This window comes from Schistocerca cancellata, chromosome 3 (assembly GCF_023864275.1).
Source record: "Schistocerca cancellata isolate TAMUIC-IGC-003103 chromosome 3, iqSchCanc2.1, whole genome shotgun sequence".
Lineage (NCBI taxonomy): Eukaryota > Metazoa > Arthropoda > Insecta > Orthoptera > Acrididae > Schistocerca > Schistocerca cancellata.
Window position 1 is genome coordinate 164,549,712 of NC_064628.1, and position 26,738 is coordinate 164,576,449.

General features: G+C 39.9%; 1 protein-coding gene across 1 annotated transcript in view; it reads left to right on the forward strand.

Moving 5' to 3' along the window:
• Positions 1 to 26,738, forward strand: part of LOC126174788 (tryptase beta-2-like) — a 401,540-nt gene that overhangs the window by 87,425 nt on the left and 287,377 nt on the right. Inside the window, exon 2 of the mRNA XM_049921154.1 lies at positions 14,361 to 14,404. Within this exon, the coding sequence (XP_049777111.1) occupies positions 14,361 to 14,404 (44 nt within the window). The remainder of the gene's footprint in view (positions 1 to 14,360; positions 14,405 to 26,738) is intronic.

Consider the following 26,738-nt stretch of genomic DNA (forward strand, 5'->3'; position numbering starts at 1 on the left):
AAGTTGTCAACAAGGCACTGTGCAAGCTGGTGGTGGTTCCCTAATGGTGTGGGTCCATCTGAACCGATTATTGACTGGGAATGGTTATATCCAGCTAGCTAGAGACCATTTGCAGCCATTCGTGGACTTCATGCTTCCAAACAATGATGGAATGTTTATGGATGACACTGTGCCACTTCACCGGGCCACAGTTGTTCGCGATTTGTTTGAAGAACATTCTCAACCGTCCGAGTCAATGATTTGCCAGTGCCTGATATGAATCCCATCGAACATATATGGTGTTGTGGGTTGGCAGGAGAGCCAACGCCGGTTTACTAGAGGAAGCCGAAAGGCACGCGTTTTAGCTCACGCAGGCTGGCGTGACGTCTGGAACAGGACAAGGAAATTAGACTTTAGAAAAACGGACGTAGCTGGTGGAATACTTAACTTTAATCCATTAATGATGAGTGTCGCTCTTGACGGTACATGATTACAGTATCAATAGTAACTGGTACTGGCGCCTTGCTAGGTCGTAGCAAATGACGTAGCTGAAGGCTATGCTAACTATCGTCTCGGCAAATGAGAGCGTATTTTGTCAGTGAACCATCGCTAGCAAAGTCGGTTGTACAACTGGGGCGAGTGCTAGGAAGTCTCTCTAGACCTGCCGTGTGGCGGCGCTCGGTCTGCAATCACTGATAGTGGCGACACGCGGGTCCGACGTATACTAACGGACCGCGGCCGATTTAAAGGCTACCACCTAGCAAGTGTGGTGTCTGGCGGTCACACCACATATGGGACATAATCTACAGGTTAGTTCGTGCATAAAATCCTGCATGGCAACACTCTCGCTATTATGGATTATAGAGGGAGCATTGTTCAGTATGCTGCAGGTGTCAGACGACTTGTAGAGTCCATGTCAGCTCGAGTTGCTCCACTACACCGGGTAATAGGAGAGGAGGAGGAGGAGGATATTAGTGTTTAATGTCCCGTCGACAACGAGGTCATTAGAGACGGAGCGCAAGCTCGGGTGAGGGAAGGATGGGGAAGGAAATCGGCCGTGCCCTTTCAAAGGAACCATCCCGGCATTTGCCTGAAGCGATTTAGGGAAATCACGGAAAACCTAAATCAGGATGACCGGAGACGGGATTGAACCGTCGTCCTCCCGAATGCGAGTCCAGTGTGCTAACCACTGCGCCACCTCGCTCGGTGGGTAATAGGAGGTCCGACCCGATATTTGGAGTTATCGCATGACTTCTGTCAGCTCAGTGATTGTCGGTGCGTGAGAAACAGCTTTGTGCAATCGAGTTTCATACTCGAAGAGTTCGTCCACACGTGGAGCTCCCTCTTCTTCAGCATGACATGGCCAGGCCACACACGAGCACTGCGACGCCTGCAGCATTCCTACGACTTGGGTCCACTGTTGTCGGTCACCCACCACGCAGTCGCGACTTGGCCCCATCCGATTTTCATCTGTTTCCATAAATTAAACAACGCCTTCGAAGACTTCATATTGATAGTTGTGAAGCGGTACAAACAGATGTGAGGTTGCGGCACCGTCAATAAGTCAAACATTCTACAGTGACGGTATCAACCAACTGGTCTCATGTTGGGAGAAGTACGTTCGTCGCCAGGGTGACTATTTTGAGAAATAAATATGTAGAAATGAAGAATAAAAATGTAGAAAGTTAATAACGTTTGTTTTATTCAAAACGCCTTAAGAATTTTCACATAAAAATTTCGAGACATTACTTTTCTGCACGCCTTCTTGCTTGTATACATTGTAGATAATCACTTCATGAGGAAACGTATTCTGTATGAGCCTTCTTTTGAGATTAGGAAACTTTAAAAAGGGACAAGACGTTAAATCAGACAAACAGGGTGTGTGGTGACATGTTAATAACCCTAGCTTATCCTGAAATGGTCTTAACTACTGACTCTGAACTACCTCTTAGCGCCATTAGTGTGTCAGTGGAACTAACTAAGACTGTTTCACAGATTTTAATTAGGTTTAAAATAAAGTTTTTTCTGCTGGCAATTTTTCAGCAGCATCTGAGAGAAAGCTGTTTGGCGTAAAAATAATAAATTAGACGCCGATCTGACAACCAACCGAAGATGTGCTGCAGCTAAAGTGAAACGATTCTGGGAGCTCAGTATAAATTAAGTTTAATGTGCAGCATCCAAAAGACGTTTTCTTTTGAAGTGCTGTAATTTAGTAAGTTTGAAGTCGTTGACGTACGCTCAAAACTGTTCTACGTATCTGACTATGACAAACATAATATGCTCACATCACTATCTCTAATGCACCAATATTAAGCGTTCAATGTTTTGTTGTAAACGCTTAGCACATTAGAACACAACGTAGTCACGAATGAACCTTCATCACCAAAATCGTTTCGAACTGCTACACCCCTTACGAGATTCAGCTTAATACAGGATGCTTCGAATTAGTATCGATATACCTAGGAAATCGTCATGCCGCCAACTTTTCTCGTACATTAGTCTGAAATTGGCTAAGCAGCACTCTCATGCACTTTCACGAAATAATAATTGTTCCATCAGATTTATTGATATTACACGAACTATTGAAAAATTGATTGTGTACGGAAATTGAAAGCTTATCAAGAGTTGGTTTCTCGTAGTACAAAATGACACTTAAGGCAATGAATGACAAAAGCATGAATGACAAAAGCAATTCCGAAGAAAGTCTAACATTCATCGTTGCTGCAAATTGAGCGTCATGTATTTGTTGTATGTCACGTTAGGCGCTCTCCTCCGTCCCGTTCTCGGTATGCATTATTCTTGCTCTCAAACGGTTTCACTAAATCCCTGTCAACAGTGTTAACGTTGCTATACATCACAAGTGCTCGGTATGCATTATTCTTGCTCTCAAACGGTTTCACTAAATCCCTATCAACAGTGTTAACATTGCTGTACTTCACAAGTGGAGCTGTGTTTCACTAAATCCCCATCAACAGTGTTAACGTTGCTGTTCTACACAAGTGGAGCTGTGGAGCTTGTATTACAACCCGCAGCGTTTAAACAGTTATAATTATACTGGAGACTACAAATTCTGTCTGCGAGAGAGCTGTAAGCTGCTAACCCATTCAGCAGGTCCGGGTTCCATTCCCAGAAGGGCTGGAGATTTTCTCCGTCCGTGGACTGGGTGTTGTGTTATCCTCATCATCCTCTCATCATCATCATCGACGCGCAAGTCGCACAATGTGGCGCCACATGAAATAAGACTTACAACAAGGCGGCTGAACCCGGCCAACAGTGCCATACGATCATTTCGTTTCATTTCAGCACATTGAATGTTCGGTACTGTTCGTAAATCTGTAATATTTACGGAACGATATACTCGTATTAAAAATGCTGTTTTCACACGTTGGGAAACAAAGATGGCGTTGGTGTGGAAAACATTGGGATTTTCATATTTTATGTCCGACCTCTTTGACGCCGTCGCGTTGCTTCTGTTTTCGATGAACGCTGGGCCACAGCTACATGGAGGCTCCTATCTCGCTGATCGGAAGATTAAATGCCCAAATGCAAATAAATTTCCTCTGCTGCTCTGGTGCGTCGTTACGTGGCCGATGCCAGACTGCGTTATGGTTGGTTGGCAAGACACGGTTTTAAGTTTAACAGTGGACGGCTGCCTAACTACGTATTTTAACTGACAGGTCGTCTGTTCATTAATTTTCACACAAACAGAAGCTTAGGCCGTTACGCCGAGTAGTATAACTTTTTAAGTAGCTTGCAGTTCGATACATCAAACAATAGACGTCAGTCTCCACTCTTACTTGTTAATACAGTCCATAGAGCGGGTTAAACCACAGTCTCTCTTCTGTCAGAAATCACACAGTAAATAGTCCGCGATATTGCCTGAGGAGCTCACGGAGCATTTACGTTCTCATGATTCGATATTTCAGATGATTAGCTCCTTAGTGTAACACTAGCTGCCACCTCCTGATGTCTTCTCCAAAAAGCACTCTCTTGAAATTCTTGGCTCTTGTTTCTCTTCCTTTTTTTCAAAATTCTTCAATTCTTGCGAAATCCTCTTGTGCATGGAAAATCAATTAGTCGGTGAGCCATTGCAACAATATCGAGACAATCATGTTCTAGGAAATTCTGACTTCTTCTCGTTTCGTCAAGTAATTACTGTGTTCTCCGTTTCCATACGCTGTCTCTGTGGCCTTCTCAAACTCCTCCACTTTCCACCGCTACTAACACTGTTCTAATTTCCTCCAAATAATTAATGTTTCAACTAATAAGCTCCGCGCTTGCGCCCATCCATTCACACCATCCGAGTCCCGACTAAGACTGACCGCACCTCAGCACTTCGAATTTTTGTCTCAAAATTTCTCCTTCCACACAGTACTGATAATAAAACATCTCCTTCGTACGAAATACAACTGATTCTTCACTAATAATCAAAGATATCACCTGTGACCGTCTAAACACTGCTGAGTTCCACCTTCTAATTAGACTGACTAAATTTGTTACTTATAAATTTTAAAATAGATAAAAGCTTCAAAGCGTATAGAGGTTACATACAACTGTACAGAAAGAATAATATTCCAGTTTCATATAACATTGTCCTTTACAATTTCATTTACATGAAGACATAAAATAAGTAAATGACACTTAAAAGACTAGCTAGACACAATTTCATAATACATTCTTGATAAATATTAAACTGGTAGGAGGTAGTCGTGTAATAACAGGAGGGACTGGAGATATGTGCGCTATAATGCATTTTTGTCTGCGGTAGGTGAGCGAGCAGGCGTGTACCAGTGATGAGAGGAAACTTTCATCCAAGTTAATCTTGGTCGTGACACGAGTTAAATGCCGTTTTATCTCTACACTTTTGAACATGGCAAAACGCAGAAGTCCCTAAATGCTTTCGCCATTACTTTTTGGTGGACACAATGACTTTCGCTTCGTTAGTGCGTTTTAATATTGGACAACGTGTTATTTCGATTGTAACATTGTCTGTGGAGTATAATGAAAAACCGTGTTCAGTCTTGGGTGCCAACAGAACTCCAGAAACCCATATTACACTTCAACTTTTCGAAATGCTAATTTCGTATACATATCCTTGAACGTTTTCGGAAAAGAAAGGAAGGAACACTGGAATTTTATATCCCGTTGACCATAAAATAATCATTAACAGGAAAAACTCAGACAGAACATAAATAAACAGTATCAATTAGGGGAATAACAGGCATGGTGAAGAAGGTAAGATCAGCGCTCTGTATGACCAGAATAAAAAGAATATATCATTGAAAGCAAAGATCATACATTGCAATCCACTGATGGTAAATGCGGTACTATATGCGACTGAGAGGATAACGGTAGAGAGGTGTGGTGCAGAAAAACAGGCGGAATAAGGGAGTGAAATAACGAGGAAAATTCTGACACCAAAAAAAGGCGGTGCGAAAGGCGGGTGCGAAGACCTACGGAAGAAATTCACTGGAGCCTAAACAAAATATCAGAAGAAAACAGACTGAAAAGGGATTAGGATGAATATGCTTAAAATAACTTAAAAAATATGGGAAACGGATGACAAGGGAAATACAGTGTTCAATGGGCTTTTTTTTTTTCGGGAAGGACTGATCGATATCCAGCATCAAGATGAAAGGGAAGGAAAACTGGAGAAGCTGCTGTACACCGACCAATATACCAGAGATCAACAACAGAGAAGGATTCAGCAAAAGCCTCACAAGTGATGCATACAATAGGAGGATTCTGAAGATGTTGGAAGAAGGGAGGCAGAGAAGAAGAGAAAGAATGAAGAGGTTCTGGGAAGAGAAGAAGACAACGCAATCCATGAAGTGGCTACCCGTCGTGCTACACAGTCCATAATGTAAGAACAAGAAGAAGAAAAAGAAGAAGAAAAGAAGATGAAGAATACAACAACAACAACAACAAGGATCCTGGAGAAAAACAGTTCCATAAGAATCTCCATATACAATAGCGTCTGTACTTTGCAAAATACTACAGGAAATACGTGGCAGGGGTAGTTTTCATTGCACCAGTTATTAGGGCTTTTTCCCTTTCCATTCACGTATGACGTGTGGGAGGAATGGTTGTTTAAACGACTGTGTGCGTACTGTAATTAGTCTAATGCTGCCCTTGCGATCACTACTACACCAATATGTAGGGGTTTGTAATTACACACCTAGAGCCATCATTAAAAGCAGGTTCTTTTAACTTCGTATATACGCTTTCTCGAGATAGTTGGTGTCTGTCTGCAAGTAGCTGATAGCTCAGTTTCTTCAGCATTTCTGTTACACTCTCCTATAGGTCTAATGAACCTGTGATAATTCGTGCTGCCCTTTTTTGTATACGTCAATATTCGCTGTTAGTCCTATTTGGTACCGGTCTCATACACCTGAGCAATATTCTATGATGGGTCGCACAAGAGTTTTGTAAGCAATCACCTTTCCAGAATGATTGCATTTACTTAGCATTTTACTAATAAATCGAAGTCTGCCACGTGCTTAAGCTACGACTGAATCTCTATGATGGTTCCATTTCACAGCCCTACAAACTGTTACACCCAGGTATTTGGACGAGTTAGTCGATTGCATCAGTGAGTTAGTGACACAAAAGTGTTAGGAAACAACTTTTTCCGTTTTGGGAAGCGCATATTTTCATATTTTTGAACATTAAAAGCAAGTTTCAAGCCCTTGTACCATCTTTAAATCGTGTCAAGATCTGACTGGTTATTTGCGCAGCTTTAATTTAGACAGTACTTCATTATCGATGACTGCACCATCTGCGTATAGTATGAAGGTTATATTAATATTGTCTGCAAGATCAATAATACACAGTACTCTTTTTTGGGGCACACTCCACATGTGCCAATAATTTTTCATTCAAGATACCTTACTACCCTCTACCTGTCAACCAATTCTCAATCTATTCACAAATTTCACTTGCTGCATCATATTATCGTAATTGGTAGTAGATGTGATTCTTATTCAAATTCTTTTCGGTAATCGAGAAAGAAGCCTTCCGAAGGAAATATACTCTTAATGTCAACCAAGTTTGAGACAGGCTCGAAAATTTCGTTTCCAGGAGTGTTATCCACAGACACTAAAGTAACGTCTCCCGTTGCCAAGTAAGTGTATCTGGATAATTACTATCCATGATATACTTAAATGACATCAGTCATAGTTGCAATTTTAGCCTTTACGATTAAACATTGTGGTAATGTCGAGTTTGGCCTCGACAAAATAACAGCGTTGTCTGAAGACTGACACTTAGCGCTTACATAATACAGTGAAACGAGGAACGATGGAAAAGGTAAATTTGAAGAAAGACGTGTACATTTACTGAGAACCTAGTTAGAAAAACTCCAGGAACCTGTTTTCAGGACATAAGCTACACATTGTCCTCAGCTCCCAAAGAATCGATCCCTTATATCGTGCTGATGAAATTACGCAAATAACAACACTCGCAAAAGCGTACAGTTCTTCCCACGCCCCATTCGTGAATGGAACGATAAGGAACAATGTATGGTGCAGTTCGTAGAGTATGCTTGAAGATATTTAGGAAAGTCTAAAGCTGGATGACTGGACGGGAGTTTGGGTAACAATACCTCCAAATGAGCGTCCCTGCACACTCTAGTTCTTTCAAAATATTATTTACCCTGTCAAATATCAATCGTCTCAAAAATTTCACCTATCTTATGCCGACGGTCTTCCGTTGGGAAGTCATGTAGTTTATAGGCCATTATGTGATAAGATATCTCAACTGCGCTGACGAAACGTGTGAAATCGGCAGCGTTGGTACGAATACATTTAATTTGGTTGTATCCTATAACAAATGCCACCGAGCACTTGTGCATTTCATCAGCTCAGTTTGTCAATGCGCAATGTTAATCTTTATCGATCTCCCATATGTATGACAGTAACATATTAAGATAACTCACAACAAACGTTTGCGCCTCACATCTGCTTGAAACTTTGAACAAATTTGTTGATAATAAACAAGTTTATCAACGCTCACACCTCATTATGAAACTTCGCATTATCTTATAAAAATTACCACACTTACTATTCAGTTTTCATAATTAGCGTAACAATTCTCATTAGGTGCTGACAATTCACTGAATCATCTTCTCATATCACTTTTCATTTTGCGATATTGTCTACAAAAATTTGTTGCAGTGTAAGAGACATTTTCTCTGTTTGCGTGATTATTTGAAGTTAAAATCGTTCCACTCCATCCTTTACTCTGACATTTGTAGGATGTCTCTGTAATTTTCCGTCCGTTTGCTGGAAGAAATAAGTCTCTTACATGTACGCCGCTCTCACCTATTGAGGACAGTTTCGAGTGAAGATTGGCTGCCTTCGAGATTGGTATCTAGGAATGAGAGTACTAGATGAATGGAGATATCATAATCTATTTTGCACAAAGGGGATATTCAAAACGTTAAAATGCTACAAAACTGGAATGATTCTCAAGAAGTTTTAGAGGCAGAACATGCTGACGGAATGTACTTACAAAATTTTTCTGGCGAGGAAGTTGGCATAGCTCTACATTCAGTGGTATTGCTATACATTGGGTGTCATTTGAAAGATTTCAGAGGGCAGAAAACATTTCTGGAAGCATTCGAAGAACCAAAATTCTTTAACCAGCTTTTTAATAAAGAAACAAACTGTGAACGTTCTTTTTGTTTTAAGATGGATGTGTTCGTACAGTTGGGCTGTAGTGACGTTGTATTAATGTGCACCTTAACAAGCCATGAGAAATGTGAAACATAACACAAGATGATTGACTTCTAGTTTAGGTCCAGCAGGGCTTAATATCTACATCTACACCTTGAAAATGAACTAAATAAAGCACTGATATCATTTGGTAAATATTTGCGTTATATTTGTGTACGATATATATTCCGGAGGTAAAATTTTCCCCCATTCGGATCTCCGGGCGTGGACTACTTAAGGGGACATCGTTATCAGAAGAAAGAAAATTGGTGTGCTACGGATCGGAGCGTGAAATATCAGACTCCTTAATCGGGCAGGTAGGTTAAAAAACTTAAAAAGGGAATGAATAGTTTAAAGTTAGATATAGTGGGGATTAGTGAAGTTCGGCGGCAGGAGGAACAAGACTACTCGTCAGGTGAATACAGTATTATAAATACAAAATCAAATTAGGTGTAATGCAGGAGTAGGTTTAATAATGAATAAAAGAAATATGGGCGCGGGTAAGCTACTACAAACAGCATAGTGAACGTATTATAGTAGCCACGATAGACCGAAGCCCTCTCCTACCACAGCAGTACAAGTTTATATGCCAACTAGCTCCTCAGATGAAGAGGTTGAAGAAATGTATGATGAGATAAAAGAAATTATTCAGATGGTGAAGGGAGGCGAAAATTTAATAGTCATTGAAGACTGGAATTCGATAGTAGGAAGAGGAAGAGAAGGAAAATTAGTATGAGAATATGGAATGGCGATAATGAATGAAAGAGGAAGCCGCCTGGTCGAATTTTGCACACAGCATAACATAATCATAGCCAACACTTGATTTAAGAATCATGAAGGAAGGTTATATACATGAAAGAGACCTGTAGACAGTGCAAGGTATCAAATCGATTATATAATGATAAGACAGATATTTATGAACCAAGTTTTAAATTGCAAGACATCTCCAGTGGCAGACGCAGACTGACCGCAATTTATTGGTTATGAACTGTACAGTAAAGCTGAAGAAACTAGAAGCAGATGGGAATATAAGGAGATGGGACCTCGATAAACTGAAGGAACCAGAGGTTGTAGAGAGTTTCAGAGAGAACATTAGGGAACGGTTGACAAGAACGGGGAAAAAATATAGTAGAAGAAGAACGGTTAGCTTTGAGAGATGAAATAGTGAAGGCAACAGAGGATCAAGTCGGTAGAAAGACGAGGGCTAGTAGAAATCCTTGGGTAACAGAAGAGATATTGAAATTAGTTGAAAAGAGAAAATATAAAAATGCAGTAAATGAAGTAGGCAAAAAGGAATACAAACGTCTCAAAAATGAGATCGACAGGAAGTGCAAAATGGCTAAGCAGGGATGGCTAGAGTACAAATGTAATGATGTAGAGGCTTATCCCACGAGGGGTAAGATAGATACTGCCCACAGGAAAATTAGAGAGACTTTTGGAGAAAAGAGAACCACTTGTATGAATATCAAGAGCTCAGATGGAAACCCAGTACTAAGCAAAGAAGGGAAGGCAGAAAGGTGGAAGGAGTATATAGAGGGTCTATACAAGGGCGATGTACTTGAGGACAATATTATGGAAATGGAAGAGGATGTAGATGAAGATGAAATGGGAGATATGATACTGCGTGAAGAGTTTGACAGAGCACTGAAAGACTCAAATCGAAATGAGGCTCCGGGAATAGACAACATTCCATTAGAACTACTGACAGCCTTGGGAGAGCCAGTCCTGACAAAACTCTATTATATTCTGACAGGAAATCACGAATCCAGTCGCACAACTGAGACGATACCCCACAGGCCCGCAGCTTGATTATAAGTCGCTTGTGAGGAACGGTGTCAAAAGCTTTCCGGAAATCTAGAAATACGGAATCAACCTGAGATCCCCTGTCGATAGCGGCCATTACTTCGTGCGAATAAAGAGCTAGTTGCGTTGCACAAGAACGATGTTTTCTGAAACCATGCTGATTACGTATCAATAGATCGTTCCCTTCGAGGTGATTCATAATGTTTGACTACAGTATATGCTCCAAAATCCTTAGAGAAAGCTTTTGACAATGTTGACCGGAATACTCTTTTTCAAATTCTGAAGATGGCAGAGATCAAATACAGAGAGCTAGCGCCTATTTACAATTTGTACAGATACCAGACGGCAGTTATGAGTCCAGGGGCGTGAAAGGGAAGCAGTGAGGCAGGGTTGTAGCCTATCCCCAATGTTATTCAATCTGTATATTGAGCAAGCAGTAAAGGAAACAAAAGAAAAATTTGGAGTAGGAATTAAAACCCATGGAGAAGAAATAAAAACTTTGAGATTTTTCCGATGAAATTGTAATTCTGGCAGAGATAGCAAAGGACATGGAAGAGCAGTTGAACGGAATGGACAGTGTCTTGAAAGGAGGATATAAGACGAACATCAACAAAAGCAAAACGAGGATAATGGAATGTAGTCGAATTAAATCAGGTGATGCTGAGGGAAATAGGTTGGAAATGAGACACTTAAAGTAGTAAATGAGGTTCCCTATTTGGGGAGCAAAATAACTGATGATGGTCGAAGTAGAGAGGATATAAAATGTAGACTGGCAATGGCAAGGAAAGCGTTCTGAACAAGAGAAATTTGTTGACATCGAGTATCGATTTAAGTGTCAGAAAGTCGTTTCTGAAAGTATTTGTATGGAGTGTAGACATGTATGGAAGTGAAACATGGAAGATAAACAGTTTAGACAAGGAAAGAATAAAAGCTTTCGAAATGTGGTGCTACAGAACAATGCTGTAGATTACGGGGGTAGATCACGTAACTAATGAGGAGGTACTGAATAGAATTGGGGAGAAGAGGAATTTGTGGCACAACTTGACTAGAAGAAGGTATCGGTTGGTGGGACATGTTCTGAGGCATCAAGGGATCACCAATTTAGTATTAGAGGGCAGCGTGGAGGGTAAAAATCGTAGAGGTAGACCAAGAGATGAATTCACTAAGCAGATTCAGAAGGATGTCGGGCGCAGTAGGTACTGGGAGACGAAGAAGCTTGCACAGGATAGAGTAGCATGGAGAGCTGCATCACACCAGTCTCTGGACTAAAGACCACAACAACAACATATATAGCCCATTTAAATTCTAGGAACACACGGAATCATTGATCAAATACTGAAGTAGAGCCAAGAGCTCATTATCTATACGAAAAAAACTCTTGTGGAAAAATTATTTTATTTACTACACACATATGAAAACGGTAAAGGAAAGTATTCTAAGTCGGGTTTTGATACACTTTTTTAAAATACTGTGCCCTAATAAAATACAATAATAATAACTGCAGCATTCGCCTGGAGCATTTAAAGAAATGATAAATATGTAACATTCAAAAGCAGCATACAATGCAAAGTAGTTACCAAGGAACAGAACTGACACTGCAACACGACGTGAACACAGAGTCGAGAACCGACGTAGTCCTGACATACCGCTAACCCTGCTCTTCTGGGATGCCGACGTTTGCTTCCTGGTGCCGAGGTAATTAGCGTTATTTGCAGTGATTGGCACCCTGCTACAGACGACCTTGCTATACGGTTTCCGTCAGCAGTCATTAGAAGCTTCAGCGACCGTATAATGAGGCGAAGCAAAGCACGTCTGCGAAGTAATAATGACGAGTCAGCAAACTCTTTTTTGCTACACGTATTTAAAACTTGCAATATTTGGTAAGGCGAAGTATTACGTAAGTTACTGTACCGTTCTATTCAGAAAACAGCTGACGACTGCGAAAATTACCACTCACAGAGGACTACAACATCGCAGGAATTTTCGACAGTTTAAGCTGTCTCATGGTTTGGGATTAAGCATTTGTGTTAATGCGTTTCTCTGCCTCATTCATAACGGAAAGCATTTGAAGTTAGCAAAACGGATACCACAGTACTAAAAGAAATTTAATGAAAGCTCATTTTCCAGTGGTTCCCATAAGACAGATCTGCGAACTCATCTCGATTTGTCATCACAGGTTCCATATCTTTTCCCTAGAGAAACAAGCCACGAAGTTTTTCTTTAAATCTATATTCGCATTCGCTTTCTTAAGTGTAAATATCTGTTTAGTCCATAAAGCTTAGTAATATAATATGTATCACTAGTTTAGACCCATTATGCCTACTAGCTGATGCGGTATTATATACATTGTCTCATGGTGATTAAAAGAAAGTGCAGTACCACGGAATCAAACAGTCTATAATCCAAAAATAAAATCAAGTCATAGTACAGAAAAACATAACAGTTTTTAACATTGTGCAGCCCTGTAAGAAATTGTGATATTTGAACATGTAACACGTCAGCGTCAGTCGCAAATAGAAACCAAGCTTTACCCAGCTTTCAGCCAAAATAATTTGGCCTTTTTCTAATAGTTTAACGTCACTGGCCAAATTATTTTGGCTGAAACCTGGGTAAAGATTGGTTTCTGTTTGAAACTGAGGCTGACGTGTTACATGTACAGAAAAACAGTCACTATGCTCCAATACATTTGATTCACTCCAGTTACGTGTATCAAATGTATGGGAGTATAATGATTTGTTGTTTGGTATGCTGATATTCGATTGTGGGATATGAGACTTTAAAAAATTGCATTTAAACATCAAGTGGATAAAAACTTTGATGTTTAACACAGAGCTGCACATGGACAAACACTAATGAAATGTGATGCACATTGCTAACTACATTGCAAACATCCCTCAAAATCGTTTTTTAATCATGCAAATCTTATTTCCAAGAAAGTGCAGTGGGATTCGAAATACCTTACCCATGATTTCGCAGTAGAAAAATTAGCGAGACAAGCGTTTACCGGTTCCCTTGAGAGCCCTGGATAAGCATTATTTATTGTACGCAGGTTAGGAGCAGGGCCGTGATCTCTCAAGTAATTTGCACAAAAACGTACTCGTTCGAGTAAGTCATGTTGTTATTTCCATTACTTTTATTTAGTTCTGTCAAAAACGCAACTCTTGACGTAATGTCGTTTTTCCATATTTGCCGGCCGAAGTGGCCGAGCGGTTAAAGGCGCTACAGTCTGGAACCGCACGACCGCTACGGTCGCAGGTTCGAATCCTGCCTCGGGCATGGATGTGTGTGATGTCCTTAGGTTAGTTAGGTTTAAGTAGTTCTAAGTTCTAGGGGACTTATGACCACAGCAGTTGAGTCCCATAGTGCTCAGAGCCATTTTTTTCCATATTTCTCTGTCTCCTGCCGTTATTATTGCAGTTTAGCTTCGCCTATCATCAATTATTTTTTCCTGTCTTGTTTGATTTTGCTTTCACCGTTCCTTCCAAAACAACAATTAATGAAAATTTCCTCACTGAACAGTTTTGCCTAAAAGCAACAGAAACAGTGAAGATTACTAACAGACAAAAATTCATTATCTTTGAAGCATCGAGAACAAGCACTGCGCTATATCCTTATGCATAGAATGTATTCTTGTAATTTGACGAGACAGTGACAAATTTCTTCTGTAAAAATGTGCTGGTTTAACCCTGTCAAAGTCGTGGAGAAAAAAAGTTTTTAACTTAGCTCACGTGTATGAAATCTCCTGTCCATGATCTTTATGTGCCGATCGATATTACATTTTTTCAGTCAGTACGGGAATATAGCAGCGTCAATCCAGATTAATCATAAAACCGAAAATTATTCAAGTTTTTTCTTCTTTTTCAGATGAGACTGATGCTGTGGCCGTTTTGTGCGAAGTTGGGAACTCGGTAAGTTGCAAGTACCATGAAGACAACTACCAGTTACGGAAACATTATTGACGCGCATTTTGACAAATACATGTAGCGTAACACAGATTGCTTGCTTTATAATTTTACAAAGGTCCATAAGTAAAAGATAACTACAGCAAAGCTTAGAACTGATTTAGCTTAGTATAAGTGAATGAAATATTTTATCATCTGTGTGGATGGTTTCTTAGCATTTTTAGTGAAATGCAGTACAGAACTGAAGTAAATAAAACGTCAAGATCTGTTATTTGCATTTCTTCTTTATATCGGTAAGAATTTGCCGCGACGGGGTACTGTCTTGACATACATACTGTCATTTACAGCATTTTGTAATGTTGTAGATATATTCGAAATAAACTACTTCTCTCACTGTTCGTTTTCTCTCACTGTTCGTGAATGCATTGAATGAATAAGTATGCGAGTATTAAAACTCAGCCCCATAAAACTGTTGAAGTGTAGTCGATCTCATTCTGCGTTAGTTGAACATGTAGTTTCCCTGTGTGTCAATCAGGTGTTCAATGGATAGATTAATGATTAGAATCGAACGACGTGAATGGATGTCTCGCTTCTCCAGTGAAATCTCTCTACTGTTCTGACACTGAGTACAATAAAACTAATAAGAAATCTGTAACCTGGGAAACCCATTGTGGAGTTTCCCGTAATGCGTTTTATTCTATTATGTTAACGTGAACTGTTATTTTTCTCTAGACATAATTTTGTCGTTAAAATTAGCCTATTCTTCAAGATTATTGGCATACAGAACCATTTTTCTGTTGTTTATATGACTTACAACATGTCAAATTATTAAGCTGTGTACGTTTCACTCCTTTTTGCGTGTTCATTTGGAGATCGTCTTCAGGCATTACATCTACACGTAAAATTCAACATGTCCACACTAAAGTCACCTTATTGTAGGTCCCGTTTGATGACTCGTACAGTGCAAGAAAAATTTTAGTAACATCGTAGGCCCCCTCAGTTCTTGTCTGTCTATCCAAATTATTTCTAATACTCAGTAGACAAAACTGAGATGAGTTTTCTTGTTATCAACGTCACTGATATGAAGTCACGATTACACATAATTAGGATAAAAACATTGCTGCAACTATGTTTTACATTACTTTTGAGATGCAGTTCCTCTGCGAGGATACAACTTCAGTTTTGCATGTGACATGATTCCTAGTACTCCGTAATGAAGTAACTTTCTGGTCAGTTTTGTTCTTGTTTTCCATTAGCAACAGAATGACCCTAACCAGGCTCACCACGTGTCTAATCACGTACATTCGCATTCGCAGCAGGACTCTGACAAAGAAAGGCGCCTCCAATGATTAAAATCCTATACATATCATTGCGGATACCGGCACCTTTCTTAATTAATAACACGCCATTGAACTTATTAACGCGTTGTCAATTTTGTTTCGAGCTTCCTTAACATTTAAATGCAAATTAACCCACTATTAAAAGTTCCGGTGGGAAAAAGAGCTTAACAGTCAATTCCTGACCTACTGACGAACAATATTTCAGAATCTGAATTAAGATTAGATTTTGAGAGGATTTGGATATTAGCTCAAAATAGCGGCAGCTATTATATTCAAATAAAAATAAAATCGTTCTTTTTCTTCTTTCTCGAGGAAGTAGAATGATAGGAAAATGATTGTGTTCTCCACGTGGAATGCACATCCTGATGTTTAAGACCTTGGAACCACGCAGCTTCTGCCTCACATTTCTCCCAGTTTCTCTTCGGATGAACAGCATCACAGTTTCAGCTCAGCGTACGTGACTGCGTCGCACCGTTGCCGCTAAGTCAATATCTACAGCCATGAGATAAAAAGTCATCGAAACCATCCCCTTTTGTCGCCTCAGTCTTTATGGGTTCTGCTCTCCCTCTCACATGCATTCAACACTTCTAGTACATTACTAGCTCAAGTGGCGTTTAAGGAATTCTGTAATTTCATCCACTGACTCCCGTATCCATTGGTCTCTTGCAATGTGTCTCCCATACGTTAGTAATAGTGAAACGTTAATTAAGGCTGAACACGGCTCTATGTTCATGAACTCTGGCTGAATACATCTCATTGTTAATCTTTAGCCTGTTTTATTAGTGTTGAATCATCTGTCGTCTCTCCACAGTCTCTTAACTATTTACGACCCTCTGTAACGATCGATAAAGTCGATTGCCAGTCCTGATCAAAACTAAGATATCAGATAAATCCCTCACTACTCAAGGGCAAAAATCACCAATGCCTAATCTAATGGCTTCCAGGAGCAACAAAAATATCATTTTTAGTATTCCACATAATTAATGACTGAATTTAAAAATCTGAAACCCCGTCTCAATTTTACGTTGCAGGTATAACACGATAAGTCAAGTATTAAAGTTAGGGACTGTCTACAAGTACTGAGGCCGCGTTTTCCAGACTCTGTTCATCCAGTATATGAGAAAGAGAGACCGTAGCGACTTGGCGACAAACTTTACACATTTCAGACCGTTTCGAAACTTTTACTCACTGACACGTTAAACAGAGTAACGAAAGGAATCTTTTTAGCTGTTGTTGCAATAAATATTCAGCGTAGTCCACAACGTATTTATTTATTACTGGTTTACTACTAACTCTATTCGTAGTACAAGTCCGGGGCCAGCAGTGTAACTGAATTGCTTCCCTGTTATTTATAACTATATAACTATTCTTACAATAAACCTTTAACATAATCCACAACGTATTTATTTATTACTGGTTTACTACACTACCGGCCATTAAAACTGCTACACAACGAAGATGACGTGCTACAGACGCGAAATTTAACCGACAGGAAGACGATGCTGTGATATGCAAATGATTAGCTTTTCAGAGCATTTACACAAGGTTGGCGCCGGTGGCGACTCCTACAACGTGCTGACATGGTTTACCTGTGGCAAGGTACTGCCCGAAATGATCAACATAAAATATGGCGCAGCGGCAAACCTACCAGAAACGACCCTGCCTCCGACAAACAGCGAAACACTGCTGCAAACGTTGTAAGCTGATGCTGTCGGCGTGGATAGATCTCCTGGTACATCGTTGCTGCCTGCAACCCGTTGCCAATTGTCTTTCCATAAATAAGCATCATGTCGGCAATCTCTCTATTCGAAAACGGAACCATGGTGTACAACGCTGTATCGCATTCACTACAAGGTGAGTCAGTAAGAGAAGTGAATCGGACACAACATTACCAGTTACTAAGGAAGGAGCGCCAGGGCATGGCGTATGGGGAATAGTACCACGTTCTAGGAGGATACCATGTGTACTATAAGTGTAGCTGTTTGGTACAGCGTTTATTATACCGCAGTTTCTGTGAGAATGTATGCCTGAATAAACGGTCTTTAGCTTGGAAACTGTGCATTTCCGGATATAAGGTCATTAGACCCTTTTTGTTCCGTATCCTCGCATTGATCAGTCTCTAGAGTTTGTACAAGGTTGAAAAATTCACTCTGTATATCCTATCAAGCCTGGTAACAACACTAAAAAACCACAGATGCACTCCTGTAGCCGTTCTGTCACATAGAATTGCAACTGTAATCATTTACATACCCGCCGGTATTGTGTACGTGTACGAACTTTCACTAACATCCGACCACGTCTTCTGGGTGCTTCACTTTTTTTGTCGGGCAGTGTATATAGGGTGAATGACTTAACACGTAACTTCTCTTTTATTTCATGAACGGTTCATGATACAGAAACAACATTTCTGGCAAATTATAATACACAGACAGGGACCCCACTTTTTTTCGCATGTTGAACACCGTTCGCTCTGCTACCAACATACATTCTGAATCAGATACTGTGTTTTAATAGCACGGTGTAGTTTTCTTAACGGAATTTGAAAGTGTTTGGAAAGACGAGTGTTGTGATACACAAGCTTGTTAATATTGGCGTTGAATCTTTTCGTAGGAGTAACTGAGAAATCGGTTAAAATTACGACGCTAGGAGACTACATTCGTTTGATACAAGTATTAAGTGTATTAACTATTTAACAAAATAGTTTCTCTGCTTACTATCGTTTGGCCAAACCCAATTTCGAGGTCTTGCATCATTCTCCAAATAAAACGAGTGCTTCTTTCGTGCCTATAAATATATTACAGGATACATTTCAGGTTCATAGTTTTGTCTTCACGTTCCATTTGCAAATAGTACCGCATGTTTCCAATCAGAATTTGAAAAGATGTCACACTAAAGTTTATTGCTTTCACGTGATGGTGAGGGTGTAATATTCCGAAATTACTGCTGGAACCTCGTATAAATGAAAGTGAATGATCGTAAACGTTTTCAGTTAGAATGCATGATTATCTCGATTCAACTTAATTAATATTGGCATAATGTAGGAAGTCAGAGACGTTTTGATGTCCAGCTGGAAGTGTGAAGTTCGAAGACACCCGAATGGCTTGGGGTGAACCGTAGCTAAAGTTGATAAACGTCTTTGTGTCTCAGCGAAGTAGCCTTCTTTTCAACTAGCAATGCAAGGAATCAGCTGGACATCTGGAATCCATGCTTTTGCGAGGAAGTTGGTATGGCGGTAAGTGTGAACACGGAAAGGTTGACGACATTCTACTAGGCTCTTCTTCCAACAGATCTCGCCCACAATCCGTACTTGTTTGCACTCATTATTTAGAGAGGTGTTTTTCAGTCCCTTTATTCCTTTGCGCGTTGACATAAACTGTTCTTTCTGTTAACGTGTCAACGTGAATAGAGTGGACTGTACATGTCGCCCTTGAGTTATGAAGCACTTGAAGGAAGCAATTCACTACGATTCATTGCCCGACAATAAATTCCGTTACGTGGAAAATGTAGGGGATGGCAACAGTGAAATGTTACCATTTACACCGACTGAAAAACTGCATAAAAATATATTTATTACAAATCGACTGCTTTCTTCCTTTTTTCCTCTGCGTTTCTGATGTCTTTCCAAACCGGCAAGTTAGTGCTGCCAACTATAGAATACGAGCTTCCTGGAAGCACAATGAGTCAGCGCCATGTTCTGAGATGCTGGTTGTTTCGCATGGCTATTAGAGTTCTAGATGCCAAGGCGCCGCCACCAATTAAAAGCTAGCATATTACTGGTTATAATGGAACATATTTTTTGAGGAGCTGTGGCATAAGTTGTAAAGAAACGGCACCTCGGACTTAACTTTCTTACCAACGCATGGAAAAGACTGTTCTTTAGAGTAATTTTTGTTATATTGCTGGGGGAATGTCTGGAGGTGAAATGAATTCTGTACCCAAAAGGGATTCCATCAGCCGCTGTACACTGCAGATCTTGCTGGTAAAGTAGGAGAAGTTATTTCAGTTTTTGAAATGCTCACTAACAAAGAAAACAGTTAATTGTGGAAACATCGTGATTGTGATATGTACTTCATCTTTCTGTTATGATTTGGTTTCAGATTATATACTTGATGACTACATTTAAGAACGTAATAGAAAATGTATTATTAATTTCAAGGACTACTTTGAAATGCGGGAAGTATGCCAAAATGGTCATTTTTCGTACCCGTAATCTACTATAAGGGACAACTAGCTTCCAATTTGCCAAAATATCAGTAAATGTTTCACGTTCGTCGTTTGGAAACTAAGCCAGTAACCGTAAACAAACATTTCCGTGAACTGTGAAATCAATACATTAAGCATGCCGATATACATCCCCCGACACGCTAATTAGCGTCGAATCACCGCTATAAAATAAATACGGTTGATGGTAGCGGAGTGAGGTAGCTGACTTCGGGAACCAGAAGAGAATCGTTATTAAAAATTGTTGTTACAAACAGTTTGGTTGAAATTTCAGAAATGATGGAATATTCGTCGAATGTCTACGCGTTGGTGGGTAGAGGGGGAGGGGGAGGGGGGAGGATGTGTGCCCAAAGCCAGAATACGATTCTCTGGATTTTTCAAGTACTCGGCGCACCGTAATTTCCGTCACTCGGCTGGTGCCCAAAGCTGTGATAGGCTGTGTTACACAAAAATTTCAGAAGATGTATTCTGCTGATCTTTGCCCAGGATAATTTAGTAAGTGACCTCACTACCTGAGGCAGATTCAAATATTCCGTTCGACTTCAGTAGCAGACCAATGCTTACGAAACTTTACCTGGTTTTGGCCCCCTTGTCAAACTAAAATTTTCGGAACGATTTCGTCATGTCGTTTTCCTCTTCTAGTCCTTTAAAATCCTTAAGTTTCCCCCATTCCACAGGAATTTCCTTCAGCAGCCTTTTGGTGTCCAGAGTGGGATGAAAATTTACAGCAGTATTCGGCAGAAGACTCTTGGACAAAACTCCAGTGGAGAAGCGGTGGCTGGTAAACCCTTTCTTGAGGCCCTATAGCCTGTTCATCATGTCTGGGAAGTTCTTGCGATATAAGTGGATAAAAACTTTTGCTGGAATACCCAGTCATCACGCCTTGATGCCCTGAACAGTAATGACGTGAAAATGGCGGTCGAATCTCGTTACTTGATTAATAAAAGAACAACTTAATAGGTACACAATGATCTAGAAAAAGTTCTTTTGTCAACAGACGTTTTTTTTTTTAAATCTGTAATCGTTTGTTGAGTTAACGAACGTATCGTCTTCAGTTTGTTCTACTACATGGGGTAAGCGCGCAGAAAAATGACCTGTTTTGCCATAGTACTGCCATGTACTGCTTCCCGCGTTTAGTTTTAATAATGTATTAAATCAAAAAGTACCATAGTCGAACCAAAGAAAACTGTTTTTAGTTTGTAATGAGACGGCAAAGAACAGAAAATGGCTGAGAGGTTTCTCAATGAACTGGTGACATTAATTTTTTCGTCCCTGCAGTGCAGCAAAAAAAAGGAGACTGTTTTCCCATTAATTTTTAATTGGACTGAAATGCAACAAAATGGCCCAGATTTTTCTAAATTAAGTGATGATATTAAAACTTACGTTGTTCGAGTGCACCAGTTATTACTTATATTCGAAAGTCCACAATTTATAACAGACTTTTTATTATACCTCAGATAGGGAAAAATTGTTTCGACGTCTACACCAACCTGTAAAGATTGTTTTGGGTAGTGTCTGCATAGTTAACTGCCACTTGCTGCTACAAATCCATTGTTTTAAAACTGAATGGATACTTAAGTCTTTGCCTTATTTTGTGGTATTAAAGTTTATATTTTTCTAGCAAGGAAGGTCTACTGAAACCATATGGTGTGATGGAGCTTAGAAAAAACATGATAATCTGAATTTCGCTATCACGGCAATATCCCAGTAAATATAATTTGGTATCGTCTTCCACAGATCTGTGTACTCCGTTAACCAACTGTGCAGTCTGGTCGACAGTGAAGTGGGAGAGTATTCGAACAACAGGGGCATCATTCCAAAGTACCTTTATCCAAGATGGCGAAGATGACTGCCGTGACGTCACAGACACACCCCTTACCCACACACACCATCTTACATGACGTCACAGGGGATGTGTCTGTGACGTCAAGGCCGCCATCTTGGATAATGGTACTTTAATGATGCCCCTATTGTTCCAATACTTAGGAGGATCTCAGATACAACTGTGGTCATTGGTACATGAACCTACAACCACGTATCCATTCTCTCTTTTCAGGAAAGGACCACAGATGAAAAATATTTTCATCCTTCCTATTTCTAAGGTGCTACATCTTGGTGGATAACAAACGTTTGATGGAAATTGATGGAAAGGGTGTGAGAGGTATTTGGTGTGGATGTTTTAGCTAACTACATACTGCGCCGTTGATGGCCCGATGGCAGCCCTTTCATACGACACAACTGAACTCGAGGAAATTTTCTGTACCGACACTTAGAACGCCAGGAATCACTATACTAAAAGACATTTGGCTTCCACCTTTTGTTTTATACGCGTTGTCCTTGTGTGCTGACGCTGAGTAAATACGCTGTGGGTGCGGTGGTAAACATTTCTGTCTTTAGCACACACGGCACAAGGAGCTGCTTGAAAGCGAGCTTTCGGCAGCCACAAAAATAGGGGGTCAACCTCACGTTTTCATTAGCTTACGTCAGAATTTTTTGCCTTCAAAATTTCGGTATGCGTGCGACCTCATATAAGATAATTTTTATTCTCTCGAGCTCGACGAGACCGGTAAGTTCTACACGGTGGCCAAAACAAATAGTGAACGAAGTGTTTGAAAGTATCTGAATGTTTTTATTTCCTAACGCTATCTCAGCGCTCGAGTGTCGCTCGAGCGGGGTCCCGTGACGTCACGTCATGTAGAACAACGATTTAGTGACCACTGCTGCGTTGTCAGTAGCCGATTTGAAGCTTGTTGTGAGTACAGTTCTGCACAACGTCTTTTTCAATAGAACAAAGAGTGTTTATTGTTGAAACATTTTTGGATATAAATCGTTTAAAACGTTAAATGAAAGGTTCACCATAAAATATCCAGAGACAGTTGCTCCTGCTAAAGTATCGTGCAGAAATTGCTCCCGAAATTGAAAGCAACAAGTTCAGTCGCTAACGCCAAAAATAGCCGTGTAAAGAAAGTTTCTTAGCTGGAAAGTATTGAACGTAATCACGAGCCTGTGGTAACAAGCCCACGAAGATCCACTAGACGTCTGCCCTCCTAACTAAACATCAAACGAACGTCTTGCCAGAACATGTTGAAGCTGTTGCATATGCGAGTAAGAGTGATGCAAGCATTAAAGCCTGCGGATTAAACACAACGACAACACTATTGTGAAAGGTTACTCACACATGTCGCTGATGGTTATGTGGATCGAAGGCTTAACTTCAACTAAGTCGAAGCATGGTTTCGCCTTAGCTCGGCGCTACGGTGCTTACTTCGCGATTTTCAGTGTCATACGTCCATGAAGCTTTCGTAGAAGAACATACAATTTCCACAGGTTTATGGCCTCCCAGATTACCTGGTCTGTCTACCTATGATTTTTATTTGTGGGGTAAAGTAAAGGGAAAAGTCTACAGCAACATCCCACACACAACCGAAGAGTTGAAAACAAACATTCGCAATGCGATTGCGGAAATCACACCAAAAGTATCGCCAAAAAATTCCAGAAACAGGTTGAGACGTGCTGAGTTTTGTATCGAAGTTCATAGTGAAAATCTTCAGCATCTCCTCTGAACTGTTGACCTAATGAATGTTCAGTATGTTGTTTTGCATAATAATAATTTACTACTCTGCATTCTGAACTTAACAATAATCGAGTGAATTGTCTGTATGTTGCTTCTAAGACACGGGCCTCTTATTATTTTGGCCATCCTGGATGATGTAATGTTACACAGTTATTAAGAAGTCATTAATAATTGCAGTAAGTCTGTTTTTAGGGAGTTATGTCTTCCAATAAATGTTTAGTTGATATCTTTTTATTTATTCATTTTATTTCGATTACTATCATCACGAGGATGGCAGTAATGGAAATAAAAAGAATAAATAAATTGATTTCACCTAAAAATCTTTCCGAAGACATGTCTCCACAAAAAACTGTTATCGTAGCGCTAATGAATGGAGTACACTTAACGTGTTACAAGTTACAATAGGGTGCTAGACTAGATATCGATCCTGGATTTTAATTTGTTATGTACTCTAATATTCCTCCATCATTTGCAAAATTATATCACTTCCTCAACGTACGACATGTAGGTCTGAAACTAAATGACAAGGCTGATCTGCAAACTGTCACAAAAACTTCTAGAAACATACCGTAAGATAATTTTCAAGGCAACATATAGAAGCATCCAATGGATCATCGACAGTCGTGGGATGGTAACAAACTGATTATTGCCCATCTTGGAATGACAAGAAAATTGAAAAACTGGAATTTGAGAAAAAAAGGATTGATTTAAGAAATTCCGTTAAGAATAACATGCCATCCTCTCATTTTTCCATGCTGTGATAATGGAATACAATTAACAGTACATACTTTTTCCCATTAGTTTTCTGACAAATCCACAACAGTATTTTATTGGCCTTTATAAGAAATGGCATCAATTTCCATGTATAATGTCTGATATTTACACAAAATAAATGTTTGTTTGATTACGTTTTCTTAATCCAGTACAGATAACGAAGAAGAAGAATATATTACGAAACGTTAGTACAGAGAAAACTCTTGCAGTGAGTTAGATATTGACGTTCTTTCCTCTCGGAATCGTCGTTTCTGATCTAGTTTTAGATATCATCATCATCATCATCATCATGTGTTCTGCCTAAAGGCAGGTTTTTACGTGGTAGTTCTCCAGGGTGTCCGGTCTTCTGCCATCTTCTTCAGGTCTGCATAATTTCCTCTTCCCTTTATGTCGTCTATCATCTTGTATCTCCTTCTTCCTCTCAGTCTTCTCCCACAAATCAATCCTTCCAAAGCATCTACTAGCAAGCACTCTCTTCTCAATGAATGTCCCAACCAGTTCTTTCTCCTTTCTCTTACAACCTTCAGCAGACATCTTCTTTCACCAACCCTTTCCAGTACTCTTTCATTACTCACTCTTTGCATCCATCTTATTGTCTCCATTCTCCTCCACATTCACATCTCAAATGCTTCTAACCTTTTTTCATCCTCTCGTCTCAGTGTCCATGTTTCTACCCCATATAGTGCCACACTCCAGACAAAACATTTGCCAAGACTTTTCCTTTATCTAATTTGCCACATAAGAGTCTCCTCTTTCTGTTGAATGCCTCCTTCGCTATGGCACCTCCTGGTGACATCTCAAGTCTTCAGTTATTGTGCTTCCGAGATATTTAAATTCACTTACTTGGCTAATGGTAGATTGTCCTATTTTAAAATTGGACAGTCTGCGTCTTGTACTGATGACCATACTCTTTGTTTTTGCTGTGTTTATTTGCATCCCATATTCCACACAAGCTTCATTCAGATCTTTGAGCATGTTATTCACTGTCCGCTCACTTTCTGCCACTAATACCATGTCATCAGCAAATCTTATACATTCTATTCTCTTTCCACCAATACATATTCCTCTTTTCCCATCTAAGCTTTTCGTGATAATCTCTTCAAGGTATACGTTAAACAACAGTGGGGAAAGGCAACAACCTTGTCTAACACCTCGTCCAATGCTGCTTACTTCTGACATTTCATTTCCAATCCTTATCCTTACTTTCTGGTGTAAATATAGATTCTGTATCAGTCGTCTCTCTTTCCAATCTACTCGTTTCCTCTTCAAGATATCCATCAGCTTGTTCCACTGAACTCTGTCAAAAGGCTTTTCTAAATCTATAAAAACAGTAAAGATTTCTCTACCGTTTTCCATATATCTTTCCCCTATAGTTCTTAGCAGGCCAATAGCATCTCTTGTTCCTTTTCCTCTTCTAAATCCGAACTGCTCCTCTGCAATCCCTCTATCCAGCTTGCCATATAACCTTCTATTCAACACTCTCAGCAAGACTTTAGCTGCATGAGAAATTAGACTGATGGTCCAGTGCTCTTCATATTTTTTAGTGTTTCTCTTTTTCTCTGTTGGTATCATAACTGTTGCAGCGAAGTCATCAGGCCATTCCCCTTTGTCATATATCTCGTTACATAGGTAGATTATTTCTTTTCTTACCTTGTTTCCCAGACTCTTCAACAGTTCTGCTGGTAAATCATCTATTCCACATGCCTTCCTATTCTTCATCTCCTGCAGCGCCTTTTCTACTTCTGCTTCCAAGATGGTAAATCCCTTTCCATCTTCCGGCACATATTGCTCCTCTTCAACCTTAATTTCGCTTTGCATTTCATCCCCCATATACAGACATTCAATCTATTCTTGCTTTATGTTCAAAACCTTCTGTGGTTCTTCTGCTAGAGTACCATCCGCTCTTTCTATTTCCATGTTATTCCTCCTTCTTTTACGTTCAAAAACTATCTCACTAGCCAGTCTATACATCATTTCATACTTTCCCTCTCTCTCCATTTCGTCGCATTTCTGTTTCATCCATTTTTCTCTTGCTTCTTCAGTTTCTCTTCTAATTCATTATTCAGTTTCCTGTACCTCTATTTGGCTTCTTCAGTTTCTACACTTTTCCATTTTCTGCGCTCTTCCATCTTTTTCAACATGTTTTCTGTTATCCATTCCTTCCTGGTGCTTTGGGATACTCTAATTCGTAGTACTTCTTTGGCGAAGTCCATGAGTCCTTCCCTCATTTTTATCCACTTGTCATTAACACTTTCATCAACACTACCTCTTTGCCATTTTTCCATAAATCTGTTCTCCAAATCTGATGCCTTTCCTACCTCTTTGAGTCTTTCCTTTGCTTTACCTCTCCAGACTTTTTTCAACTTCACTTGTATTTCTCCCATCACTAGGTTGTGGTCTGAATTTATATCCGCTCCTGGATAAACTTTAG